General features: G+C 48.1%; 1 protein-coding gene across 2 annotated transcripts in view; it reads right to left on the reverse strand.

Moving 5' to 3' along the window:
- The window catches only part of NCDN (neurochondrin), a 75093-nt gene that overhangs the window by 42066 nt on the left and 19190 nt on the right, over positions 1 to 13837 (reverse strand). For both annotated transcript variants that reach the window (XM_085647986.1, XM_085647987.1), the window contains exons 3-4: positions 3599 to 4600; positions 2570 to 2811 (exon numbers count right to left, since the gene is read on the reverse strand). In XM_085647986.1, the coding sequence (XP_085504112.1) occupies positions 2570 to 2811; positions 3599 to 4600 (1244 nt within the window). The remainder of the gene's footprint in view (positions 1 to 2569; positions 2812 to 3598; positions 4601 to 13837) is intronic.

Raw genomic sequence — 13837 nt, forward strand, 5'->3', positions numbered from 1 at the left:
CTATAAATCTGCTTTGTGGAAACTGTTCACACTGAGTGGTCAAGTTCCCTTGCTCCGCACTGGTTCCTCTCGGACCATCAAAGGAGATCAGCATCCCAATTTGGAGGAGGAAGGAGTGGTGTGAGAACGGCTATAAGAGAAGAATTAATTAGGGACCGGGATCATTCAATTTTGTTTCTGCTAGGAACACAAAATAATGTTCTACAGTATAGAAGGAAACTGTTTTCAGTTTTTAGATTCTTCCTAAACTGCACTGTGTGTTCTGAAGTCCTCAGGAAAGCATGAATGAATTGATGAAGTTTATTTAGTCTATAAGGGTTCATTGGGCATCGGTAATCCATTCAACAATTGTTTGAAGGACAAACATTGATTCAAACATGCCAGCCTCACAGGACAATTACAGAAGCCAAAGCGGGGTGTTTTAATCCATAGTGGAACTAAGGAATAAGTCTCATCTTGAAGTGAAACAAGTGGAATTAAATGCAGGACATTTAAATGAGAAACCTCTCGGACTAGCACAATGCAGGTCTTGGTGGACAGAAACCAGCAAGAGGATAATTTTAAGATGATCCACCATCTGTCGAGTGTAGTATTCTCGAAGAATTGCCCAAGGAACATTTCATGCTCTCCATTTGGGCTGTTTACTATGTTTTTCATATGCAGCTTCTGTGTAGCAATTTTAAAAGTCATTCATGAGGCAGGCCTCTTTACTTTGAAAGGGACCTCGTAAGAAGTGTACAATAAACCACCAACACAATTAACAAAAATGAAAACATGGTTAAGTGTTCAGCCAAGCAACAAAAAGGAAGGAACCTGGAGGGTGTGGAAGACATGATTTTTGATATCGTGGAGCCCAGCTCTATCTTACCCAATGTGTAGCTGCTATACAAAAGAAATACTCTTAGAAATGGAACACTACCTATTTTATATCGCCGGGACACTCCTGGGAGTAGCCGTGTGCTCTATAAATACCCAGTAACATAACATAACATATCAATAAAGTAAGTGAAAAGAGGAGCATGAACCCCCTTCTCCCCACTTCCTGATTTCGCCACCAGAAAATCAAGTTGTTCAAGTAAAAAAACAAAAAAACAAGAAAAGTTGAAATTCAGATACATATTGGCATGCATACAGAAGGCCCAACAATCCTGTATCCAAGTCAGTGTGCTCCTAGCATTATCAAAAGATTCTAACGGATTCTGCCCTTACATTTGAATGCATGGTCTGTAAAACCTGGCTCAAATTTAACATTTCTCACGACCAACTGTTTACCAGAAACATTCACACAATTATTTACAACAAAGTATCATGCTTTTTATTATGCACGTTTGTAAAGAACGCTGGAACAATCACTGCCTGGAAATGCCGGCAGACACAAATTAAACAGTTGATATTTTATCTATATCCTATGATTATTACCTTGCTCTTTGTTCTGTACGGCGCTCTGTTACCGCTGGCTCTAGCCTAGCCAGCACTTTATGTTCCCTAAATTGTTAATTGTTTGGACCTCATTATAGTAACTCCATGCTTCACGTTCCTACAAATGTTTCTTTGTATATATTAATGTGTGTTCCTCTGTTACACTTTCACTTCCCTTATTTTTAACCGTATGTAACCATTGATCCAATGGTTATTGCCTTGCTCTTGATTCTGTAAAGTGCTCCGATACACCTGGGTCTAGCTAGCGCTATATAAAACCTTTATAATAAAATTAAAAAAATACAAACGAATCCACCACGTGGTGACTTTCAAAAACGATTTAACATAATTTATTACCACGGCTCATAAGCCAGGTTATGGGAAAATTTAACACATTAATTTATATTGAATTTTTCGTCTAGGGCAGCAGAATTGTTTTTGCAGCAGAGTTATATTGGCCAGTCTGAAAGTCAAACTCCCATTGCCGTTAACCCTGCCATTAACCCTGCAATTAATTACCTAGGACCAGACCTCTGAGTTTTCTTTTCTTAGACCTCAGCCTCTGTTTAGATCTTTTCAGGAAATACCGCCTTATGAACAAGAAAGAATACTTCAGACGTCGTCACAATTTTGCACCATTAGTAATTTACAACCTGAAAGACGGCAATGAGTGTAAGGCAGCGTAAAGGGGAATGTTGGGTTAAAAGGGGCATCAGCCAAGATAGAGAAAAAGGTTTAAATATGGTGAGCAAGGCATCTGTGGAAGATCCTAGGCAACAAATCATGATCATTGAGGGGCAACGGAAGCAGGTGGTGGGGCCAGATTACAAAAAGGCAGGATTGGCTCGGGTGGAATTTAACAGTCGCTCAGGGAAGATGTGAAGACAACGTGGTGTTTCAAGTGAACACCGTAGAAAAAAAGGTAAGGAGTATCAAATGATGGGAAAAGAGCAGTTTTGGGGGAAAAGATTAGAGTTAAGGGTCCTGCACAGTCAATAAGGCGATAGACTAAGGGAAGGGTGAAGAGTTGAGGACGAGCAAGAGAATGAAAAGGGAAGGGCAGCACAGAAGTGTGGGAGGCATGGATGGCGTGGAGTCCCATAAATAGGAGGGGGTGGGAGAATGAAAAAAGCAAGAATAAAATACACACCTTAGGGCATCACCAGGCCAGAGCGCACCCCATGAGCTGCTGCACAATGCTAGCTCTGCCACCTGCTGGGGAAGGTCCCTGCAAGCTCTCTCTCGATGGAAAAGTGTTTTAACATAGTCAATGAGGAAAGGCAGTAGTTCGCAGATTTCCTGCTTCAGAGAAGACGTCTCTTCGGCCAGCCACGCACTCAGTATACGAACAGAGGCAAAAATAAATGGATCCTCCATCTTCTCCTGACCAACCTACAGGAACAAGGGTAGCATTGCACCAATGAGAAAAGGAGAGCCAGGAACACATATGGACTGTTCATTACAGAAGGGCTCATAATAGAAACATTTTATCTCTTCGGCACCCTCAAAACATTAAATATTTGGAAAGGTAGTCACTCGCTAGACTTTCACAGTTAACAGACCATGCAGTAGATCCTGACAGTCTTATTTATGCTACAGAAAATGTATATCTAAAAAACAAAACGTCTATAAACAAAGCTTCCAGATGGCGCCATGTGGCTGATATAACAACTTTAGCAACATGCAATGATTAGTGGCTTAATGCCAATAACTTTATTAATGGTCCCCTAGGCAACAAGATCTTCAATGTGCAATGACATGCCTATGCCCTCCCCACAAGGACGTCCCGAGGATTAGACATACTGTACACTTTCATACAGGGGAACCACGTTTTAGTAGTTTAAGCTGTAGAGACAAAATATATGGGCCTGAAGAGGAAGCAGAACAAATTCTTGATGGAGTGGTGTACTCAGAAGTGCACAAATGGATTCATCTGTAACATGTACGTTTCATTTAGCAATACAGGGAAAAAGAGTAGAATGATCCCTCATACATACATACACAACTGATCTACTGTGACACAGCAATCGGCCAGTCCCTCAGCTGTTTAAAGTAGTGTTATAACAGCCTCACATGTCTACACACCGATTCATTAGCAGTGAAGTGCAAAACGGTCCATTACTTTCTCTACTCATCCCTACAACTGTTCACTGTTCCGCCTCCAAACACCATTCTTTACCTGTTTCAAGTAGTGTATAACAGCCCCACATGCTTCCTCCATGACAGTCACCAGCTGCAGCTTCTGCCCTTCAGTCAACAGTGACGCATCTTCTTTTGTGCATTCTTGCATGCCCATTTCGATGATGGCATAACAGGCTGTGACCAGCTCCTTGTTGGTGTCCACAATTCTTGGCTCTGGATCCTCAAGAGATATGCGCACCTCCACACAGGCCAGATTCACCAGCAGTGGCAGGAATGTGGTGCTGTTAGCACCTTTACCTGCAACAAGCCATTGGGAGTTGTAGCTGTTAGTGAGGCATGCAGCTAGCTTTATCGCAGGGTTTCGCTGGCAGGCATTGAGCTTACTACGTAGTATACTCGCCAGTCCGCAACTCAAGTTCTTCAGGCACTGCATACCATGGGCAGAGCCGATCAGGACTGGCTCAGGTGGCAGGAATAGAGGTAAAACCTCACAAAGTTTGAATTTACTCAAGTCTTCTGCCTTGTGGAAATCTCTGCTGAGTGAGCCTAACAGCTCTATTAAGTCTGGGGTACTTTTTTCCCAACATTTTGCTTCCATTGAGGTCAATAGTCCAGTAAGTAAATGTAAGGCGTGGTCCCGGCCATAACGGTTCTTTAAGTAGGCCTGGCAGAGGCATGACACTGTGCCATTTGACACCAACTCTCTGGCTCCACCAGGCACAGCTGCAATACCAACCAGGCACTGGTAAGTATCATCTATCATGGACAGGAAGGATCGATCATTGGTATCACGTTGGGCTACAAGAACCTCATTGAACACACTGATTTTGTTGAGAACAGCAGGTTGTGCCGCTAGCTCTGGGTCAGTACAGAACGAGGCCAGCAAGGCAATCCCCAGAGCCCGGAACATGTGATCAGGACAGCCTTCAGGAGTATGTTTGGAAGCAAGAAGTCGGTTTGGGAATGTGAAACCAACAGCTTCAAAGATCTTCTTCCGAGTTTGAGCTTCCAGATCTCCGGCACGCACTGCCTTGGTCACCTGAGGAGTGGGGGAAAGAAAGGAGGACAGGTTAGTCCAAGAATGTGGGACCAGATTCTTGGGCAAACGTTTGCGGAAATGCTGCAGTACCAAAACGTAATAGTCACAATATCATCTTACAAAATATTGTGTCCTAAATATTGTTTACAACCATCTCTACCCATTGGGAGTTTGTAATAGAAAACCTACACCCAATGGTGAGGTATTTTAATAAATGACATTCTGTACAAGATTTATGTCATATTATTTGGTGTACGATATTCTGCCTTTCAACTGTGGAAATACTACATTAGGGTTAAGTGCCACAGCAACTCTCGCAGGCAGAAAGCAACAATATGTATATCTAGAAACATTACGAAGCCATTGGTAGAAGCACGGCCGGAATTGTGCATAAAGGAAACCCCACTGAATTAACAAAGGTAGCCCTGTGTCATCCTGAGCCCGTGAAACCCTGCAGAACATTAATTTGTTGACTTATGACACCACTTTAAATCTTTCCCCAATTAACAAGAAGTTGTATTTTCATGTGATTTTTTCTGACACGTGTTTCATCACTGAGACTATATGAAGGCTGCAATGGGATATGTGCCCCTTAAAAACAGATGCCAAAAGTGTAACATATCCAGCCTAAATGGCTAGAGCAACAGTAGTTGTCCAAGTTAGTGTTCGTGCATAGTGACAAAAGTATGTGCTAGATTATGTGCAGCAAAACAGACAAAGTAAATAGAAAGAGGATATACTGAAGAGGTAATATTAAAGCCATGAGGGACTCCGCTAGAGAAAGTAAACTTCGAGGGGGGCGTGGCTTGGCGCCGACAACGATGGCCGCCTAACGAGGGAGCTCCGCCGGAGCTAGGACTCTCAAACCCCGTAATATCCTGAAAAATCCGGCTAGACGGGGACAAGACGGCGCTCTGCGTGTCGGAAGTGATACGGCACCCTCCGACCCCACAAAAGACCGATAATTCGAGACGGGGAGCCTGGGAGAGCCGGGAAGGTGCAGCGCCGGCGGCACTTGTATGTGGGCGCGCCCAGGAGGACGGCGTGTGGACGGTATCCTCGAGCGAGGACCCAGGCGGAAGGACGCGAGGCGCCTTGCCGCCGGTGGACTCTGACTCCCCCGGACGGTCCCCCCTGACCCCTCCCCCCCCCGACGTTTCTAGTGGGGGAGGCGCTGGATGGTGCAGCGGATCTCTTGGAGAGCACGGGCAGCTCGCTGCACAGAAGTCCGGTGCGGCCGGACTGCGGAGAGGTCTCGGCGCGTAACTGCTGGCGATGCACTGGGCCACTGAGGGGCTACTGATCACGCCCACAACCCGACTGGCGGACCTTCTGCGAGTCACCCGGAGCAGCGCCGGAGTATTACTGCGGTGAGCGACCTGTGCAGGGGGCCGGGGAGGCGCAGGCCCTCACTGGGACATACCTTGGGATCCTTGCTGCGCGGTGCGGCGGGCGCAGGAGCGGCGCCTGGGCGGCGAGATCCGATTCAGGCCAGTGGTGCCCGCCCCCTCCTAGACCGGTCCCGAGACGGGAGGCCCCACTGCGGGAGGAGTAGAGACCTGCGGTGTTGGATGCTGTTCGTTGCGAGGCACGCGGCGAACCCCCTGGGGAGACCTTTCCGACCTGACTCACGGGTTGGGGCTGACACGCACGGGAGGTGAAGATCTACAGAGTCTGGAAGGCCTGAATGTGCGCACATGGGCCGCGATGGACAGTTCCACCGCTAGTGGGCAGCACTGAGCGTGGCAGTGTATAGATGGAAAGACGCGACTGTCCCAACCGCGCCGTTGCGCGCCAGCCCTGAGGAACACCGCGCGGCCAGAAACCTAACCACCCCTCTTGCCTGGAGTTGTGATTGGGGACGACTGCTGCGGACGGCCGGCGGCGCCGCAAACATGAGACCTAAAAATGGCACCGCGGTGCAGTCCAACAAGCTGGACAAAAACGCTGTTCCCAAGCCAGTGACGCAGGCCGACGACGCGCAGGGAGACCATCAGGGGGAGTCCGAGCCATCCCTGCAGGCCATCATGGCGGCCATCAAGGGGCTGGGAACCACCCTCGAAACAAAAATGGACAAGATGTCGATAGAAATGAACCTTATGAGGGGCGACATGAACAAAACCACAGAGCGGGTCAAAGAAACTGAAACAAATGTCGCGGACCTCCAAACAACCACGAAACGACTGGAGGAGAGAATAAACGCTCTAACCCACCAACACCGCCAGGTGACAATGAGGCTTGAGGACCAAGAAGGGAGGGCCCGTCACAGTAACATCAGAGTGGTGGGGGTTCCGGAAGGAATGGAGGGGCAGAGTGTTGACCTCTTCCTGGAGGACCTTATCCTAAATCACCTTAAGCCTGCGCGGCTCTCTTCTCTCTTCACGGTGGAAAGGGCACATAGGGCACCGGTCCCTAAGCCAAGACCGGGAGCGGCTCCCAGAACTATCATCGCGAAGATCCTGAACTATAGAGACCGGGATGCCATCTTACAGGCAGCAAGGTCCCAAGGAGATATTAAATATGAAAACGCAACGATCCGGTTCTTCCCAGACTTCACGTTGAAGGTGCAACAGGAGCGGCGCTCATTTGAGGGGGTGAAAGCAACCCTGGGCCAACGCGGGATCAAATATATGATGTTCTTCCCAGCGAAGTTAAAAATCCTTGCGGATGGGAAGTCGTTCTTCTTCACCAACCCCCAGGAGGTCCAGGACTGGCTGGAAGGGACGCAGGACCACAGTAAGGGCCCCAGAGGTGCCGCTAGACGAAAAGAGCCAGATCACCAAGGGGAAACGACCGCGGAGGGACTCGTCGACCAGGCGCCACGTACTGGGCGCGCATGGAGATCGAGGTCCAACAGCCCGGGCCGGGCGCCAAGATAACAAGACTGCGACAAACAAGACTTCCGTTCTCCTGCAGGGGGCCGAATGCACAAAACCGTAATGTATAACCTGGGGACTCGATCTCGGAGGGCGGTGGGGAGCGGGTGCACTGTTCTTAAATCATGACCCTGTGCCTCTGGACTGCACCTTGATGGTGTTGGGGGAGCTTCATGCCTACGACTGGGGCCCATTTCATACATCGGTGGGTGGAACACATCACATTATACCGCAACCGGTCCCGCCTGAGAGCGGACGGATCGCTCTGGTACCCTGGTTTGGCAACTACCTTCCTGGAAAAGGGGGAGAGAGCCCTGGGCGGCTGGGGTCGGCTACTGACCGTTTCCCCAGGACACAGTTCACTTTTCGGGGTGATAGGCACTCTGCTGGTTGGGGATGTGGGTAGTTTGGAACCTACGTGGCAGGGTAGCAGGGAGGGGGGGTTGGACGCCGGAGTTGCTATGTTTACTGTTGGGAAATGAGGGGTGGTGGGATGGGGTGAGACTGGGAGGAGGGGGGAGTTTTTGTTTGTCATGCATACTAAAAGTGAGCGTACTGGGGATGGTAGGCATCGTTCATCAACTGGGCGGTACGAACTGCTTTCACACCAGACATGCATTGGGACAAAAGTCTTAAACTTATAAGCTGGAACGTCAACGGGTTGGGGGACAAAATTAAAAGAAGTATCGTGCTACAACACCTCAAACGACACTCCCCTGACGTGGCGTTACTTCAAGAAACACACCTAATCGGCAACACATGTAAAGCGCTCAATAGGTGGGGCTATAGACTTGTGGCACATGCGGGGTTCACTACCGGGTCTAGGGGAGTGGGGGTCATGACACGCCACACCTTCCCCTTTGAGGTTCAGGGAACCTGGACGGATCTGCTCGGCCGGTTTGTGGCGGTCGCGGGGCAATGGGAGGGGCGTACACTTGTACTGGTGGCGGTGTATATTCCACCGGGCTTGCAAGCTCAATCCTATAGAGACCTTGGCGCCTTTCTGCTCGGGCTCCCAGAGGGACGCCTCGTGATTGGGGGCGACTTCAACTCCGTCCTTTCGGGAGCGCCGGACAGGCACCCACCCCGAGACATAGGGCCGGGACAGCAGTGGCTCCCTACCTTCCTTGATGCCTTCGGCTTTGTCGATCTCTGGCGGAAGCGACATCCCGATGGTAAAGAATATATATTCTTATCAGGGGCCCACCATACGCTCTCGAGAATTGATTATATCCTATCTCCGGTACAGGCAGACATGCTTACAACAGGCATCAGACATCTGCCTAGAGGAATCTCTGATCACTCGCCAATATGGGTCCACCTTACGGTCGGGGACAAAAGAGTCGGAGGCATACCACCTATAAATCCTTGGTACCTGAAAAGTCCAGAAACCAGGAGCGCTCTGTGTAAGATCATCGAACAATACTTCCTCGACAACGAGGGCACAGTGGACTCCCCGGCTACTTTGTGGGAGGCATTTAAGACGGTGATCAGGGGTCAGGCCCTCTCAGTGATTGCAGGCAGGCGAAAGGACAAAGAAAAACAGCTGATAGAGGTCGAATGTGAAATTGCTCGGCTAGAGGAGAGGACGGGGTGCGGGTTAGATGATGACACGGCGCACCAATTGCAGCTAAGAGTGGCAGAATACAAAGCCATAGCTACAGACGCGGCTAAAACGTGGGCACGTGATAGGGATGGACGTGTCTATGACCAGGGTGACAAGGCAGGCAAGCTGATAGCCTGGCTAGATAAAAAAGAGAAGACGCAGAGGGTTGTGCCCGAACTTAAAAGTGCGACGGGTGTCGTCCTCACTGAACCACACGATATAGCAAGAGAATTCGCTATACACTTTGAGAGGGTGTACCGGAGAGACTCCGAGTTCACGGCGACTCTTCCGAATTTTTGACAGACATTAAACTGCACACTCTTACTGACCAAGATCGAGACGTGCTGGAGGAGGACCTCACTACTGAGGAACTGACTACAGCAATAGGGATCTTAAGGCTGGTAAAGCGCTAGGGCCCAATGGCCTTCCTATTGAGCTGTACAAGATCAAGGCAGATAAAATAGTGCCCCATTTGAAAGCCATGTTCTATCATAGTAAAAAGCTAGGTAAGCTGCCCAGAGACCAGCGCATAGCAACATTGGTCACCATTCCCAAACCTGGGAAACCGAGAGACGAATGTACATCGTATAGGCCTATATCCCTGCTGAATGCCGAGCCCGAAATACTAGCTAAACTATTAGCAAACAGACTCCGCCGCGTCATAGCTCAGCTGGTGCACCCGGACCAATCAGGATTCATACCCCATCGAAACACAGCCCTCAATCTCCGGCGCCTTCATGGAGTGTTGGGGCGTTGCCCCGGAATCCAGGAGGATGCTATAGTGGTCTCGTTGGACGCCACTATGGCGTTCGACACCCTCGAATGGGTGTACCTCTTTGCGGTGCTTCAAAAGATGGGCTTTGGGCCCAACTTTATAGGGTGGATCCGCCTTCTATATGCAGACCCGCTAGCACAAGTGACGGTCAACAATAAGAGGTCGGACGTGTTCGCCCTGGGCAGAGGCACCAGACAGGGGTGTCCCCTTTCGCAGCTACCGTTTGCTCTCTCCCTTGAACCGCTCGCAGCATGGATACGGAACGATCTTTCTATCCGTGGACTTCGTTGGGCCGAAGGTTGGGAGGACAGAATTTCGCTGTACGCGGATGATATCCTTCTGTATCTCTCCTCCCACGAGCGTTCGTTGAGAGTAGTGTTAGATATCTTTGCTAGTTTTGGACGGAACTCGGGCTTCCGGATCAACTGGAGCAAATCTACGCTCTATGTGCTCCACGGGGCTGCTCCCTCCCTTCCTAGAGACTGCACGATACAGGTTGCGCTGGATGGATTTAGATATCTGGGCATATATATAACCACCGATGCCAGGGTTAGATACGAGAGGAATTTGGTTCCTCCCCTGCAGAGACTGCGAAGAGATGTAGAAATCTGGAGAAAGCTGCCCTTGTCCCTACTCGGGAGAGCGGCACTGTTTAAAATGTTGGCTTTGCCTAGATTCTTGTATGCCCTCCAGAACTACCCGGATATGGTACCTCATACCTTCTTTCGGGAGGTCGAATCCCTGCAGAGAGCTCTATTGTGGGATGGTAGGCCACGGATAGCACTCAGTAAGCTTACGCTCGGATGGTACGACGGGGGTATCGCCCTGCCTGACATTAGGAAGTACTACTGGCCAGCGCATCTGGCGGCAATCAACCAATGTCACTACGGAAATGGAGATGACCCGGCATACGGCATGGATAGATGGTTGTTGCCCGGTGGTGGGTTCACGAGAGCACTTTATTCCAAACCAAATAGATTCACACTCACAGGACCCACGAAGCACGCAGTACAGATATGGCATGTAGTCAATAGAGCGCTAGGATGGGCCAACAGGCTCACCATGGCCACCCCCCTTTGGGATGCTGAGCAGCTTGGAACTTTGGGGCGAACAAAGGGGTTTGACAAATGGGACCTCATAGGTATCTCGAATATAAAGGACCTCTGGGGGAGGGATGGAGTGGTATCGTTCCCTACACTAAAACAGACATATGAACTGGCCGAATCGGAGCGCTTCCGATATATACAGATTAAACACTCCCTACAGGCCAACATCCCGGTTGGTACGGCACTGCCTGAGGCATCCCCACTCGAAGACCGACTGCTCGACGGGCACATACCGGAAAAATGCATATCCCTCACATATAAAAAGCTTATACACCACACCCCTGATCCCCTCACTACACTACGAGAGAAATGGGTGAGAGATGGTCTTGAGTTGGAAGATGAGGAATGGCAGGAGGCACTCTCGTCGCCCAAAGAAGTGGCCATCTCTGCTAAACTCAAACTAGTTCAGCTCAAGATCCTACACAGGGTTTACCTCACGGAGAAGCAATTGCTGCTTATGGGTAAAAGCGTGGATGGGCAGTGTATGAGACGGTGTGGGATGGAAGGCGGATTCCTACATATTCTTTGGGAATGCCCGTTAATCCAAGGTTATTGGCGACAAACTTTGAAATGTATGAGCACGATCTGGGGAGTTCCTCTTATGCCCGAGGCCAAGAGATGCCTTTTAAACGTTTGGGAGCCCACAGACCTCAATGTGAAGGGGAGGTTATGGGTCACATTGGGGCAGATGGTTGCTAAGCGTAATATAGCGCAGTCATGGGGAGCAGCCGTGCCACCGAAACTAAAGAAGTGGAAAGAGGACATGGACTGGTGTATGGTGAGGGAGAAAACAGTCTATGTGGCTCGGGGCTGCCACAAAAAATGGATTGCAATTTGGTCTAAATGGAATGTGTATCGGGGGGGGACTGTGTGAGATCCCATCTATCCCATCACCCGAAGAACATTGTATGGTGTGAAATTACACTGCTGGACTGGAACTTTGCGTGAAATGCCGGAAGTAATGTACTGATGCCTCTCAAGAATGACAGCCTGTGCAATGTACGATACATGATTCTGTAATGCATGACACTGTTAGTTTTCACTTCAATAAACAGATTTAAAAAAGTAAACTTCATATATTCTTAAGATTAGGTACATTTTTCAGTTTCTTGCCACATAGGATCCTATCCGCCAATTTACTTTCTCTATAAGAGTCCCTCAAGGCTTTAATATCACCTGTTAAGTATATCATCTTTCTTTTCACTTTGTCTGTTTTGCTGCATAAAATATTGCATGTTCTTATGACACTATGCATGAACACTAGCTTGGACAAATATTGTTGCTCTAGTCATTTATGGTGGGTGTGCACACTTTTGATGTGTCTGTTTTTAAGAGTCCCATGGATATTCTCCACAAAACTTTTTGGTGGCAAAGGTGTTACTAAACTTGTCCCGATGGCATAGTCACATATGTTAAATAATGTACTTATCCCATTGCAGGCTTGAAAAAGTCTCTGTGAAGAAACACGTGTCGGATGCCTGTCTGTATTGGATATTACGTTTGGCAGAAGGAATGTGATCGGAAAAAAAACTGTGGAAAGAATAAATCACATATAAATACAACTTCTACTTTGAACATTTTTTATTGTGTACAATTTATGATATTGGACTTCTCTGTGTTTTCCTCGGTATTTTTGTGAATATATGTTTGCCAAACTGGAGCTTTTCTGGTGTTGGCGACTGCACCTCAGTGGCAGGGCGCTTATACCAGGTGAGCACCAACTTTAATTTTTTTCTTGGAGCCATTTGCTGAGCTGTATATTAAATTTCCCTAAACTTTGTATGGCTTAGGATGTGTGAATAGCTTGACATAGCCACAGTCATTTTCTGTATAGATTTCTAGAAGTTAGCGGAATCATTCCTTATTCCAGTGGGCCTAGTGCTCCTTCAGAGCCCCCTTGCAAAGGAACGCTCTTGCATTTCTCAGACAGAATGGTAGTGAAGAAGAGAATAAAGGCATGGCTATTCAAGAAACATACATAGCATTTAGAATCAATAATGGTTAGCAATCAGTAGTGGTTTCTTGCAGGGCTCGTTAACATATGTGAGTTGGTGCCATCCAAGACAACAGACCATGATCTCAGTGTGACAAGATGCTCACAAGACTTCAACACTCCTTTCCCAAACAAATCACCATTCTCCCTTTGGTCACACAAGTTTTCCCTGCATCGTCTCATTCTCTGTTGCCTTCTCAAAATTGTAAGCTGCACAATACGTGCAGTAGAAATAATTTAAGTGGTATGATCTAGTACAGTGTTCAACCACCTGTAGAGTAATACAGCACATCTGCGACAGAGCCCAGAAATTATCGTTGTCATAAGTAGTGCAATACTCACTGGCAGAAAATTATTTTTAAAAAACTATGTATGTAATATTTATTGTACCTTTTATTTATTTATTTTTTATTAGATATGGAAAGTTAGTTTGACACAGCTCGTAGCACACAACGCGGAGGCCGGCAGTTAGTCTTTGGTTTCAGCATTTCTCTCAATACACAGCTAACGTGCCCACAACCCAACGGGACGGCAGCGATGCAACATAATCGCATTACAGCTTCCACTGTACCCGTACATCATCTTAGTGCCATTCTTTACAAATATTTGTGCTTAATTAACTTATTCTAAACAACTAACAAACCCCCCCCCACCAACCCCCTCTGCCTTACTTTAATCGTCCATGATATTTCTTAGTTGGTCATACAGTCTACTTGGCTGTTGTGGTCCTATATGCTCACATGTTCCCATATGCTCCAAGTCTTACTAAGGTTCTCCCCTTCCCGTCCGCACCATATACTGTAAATCACAGATTGGTTTTCAAACCTACTTTATGGCGATACCACCAGTACCTTCCCACTTCTCTCCGTCTCAGGTCTGAG

This window comes from Triturus cristatus, chromosome 3_2, assembly GCF_964204655.1.
Source record: "Triturus cristatus chromosome 3_2, aTriCri1.1, whole genome shotgun sequence".
NCBI lineage: Eukaryota > Metazoa > Chordata > Amphibia > Caudata > Salamandridae > Triturus > Triturus cristatus.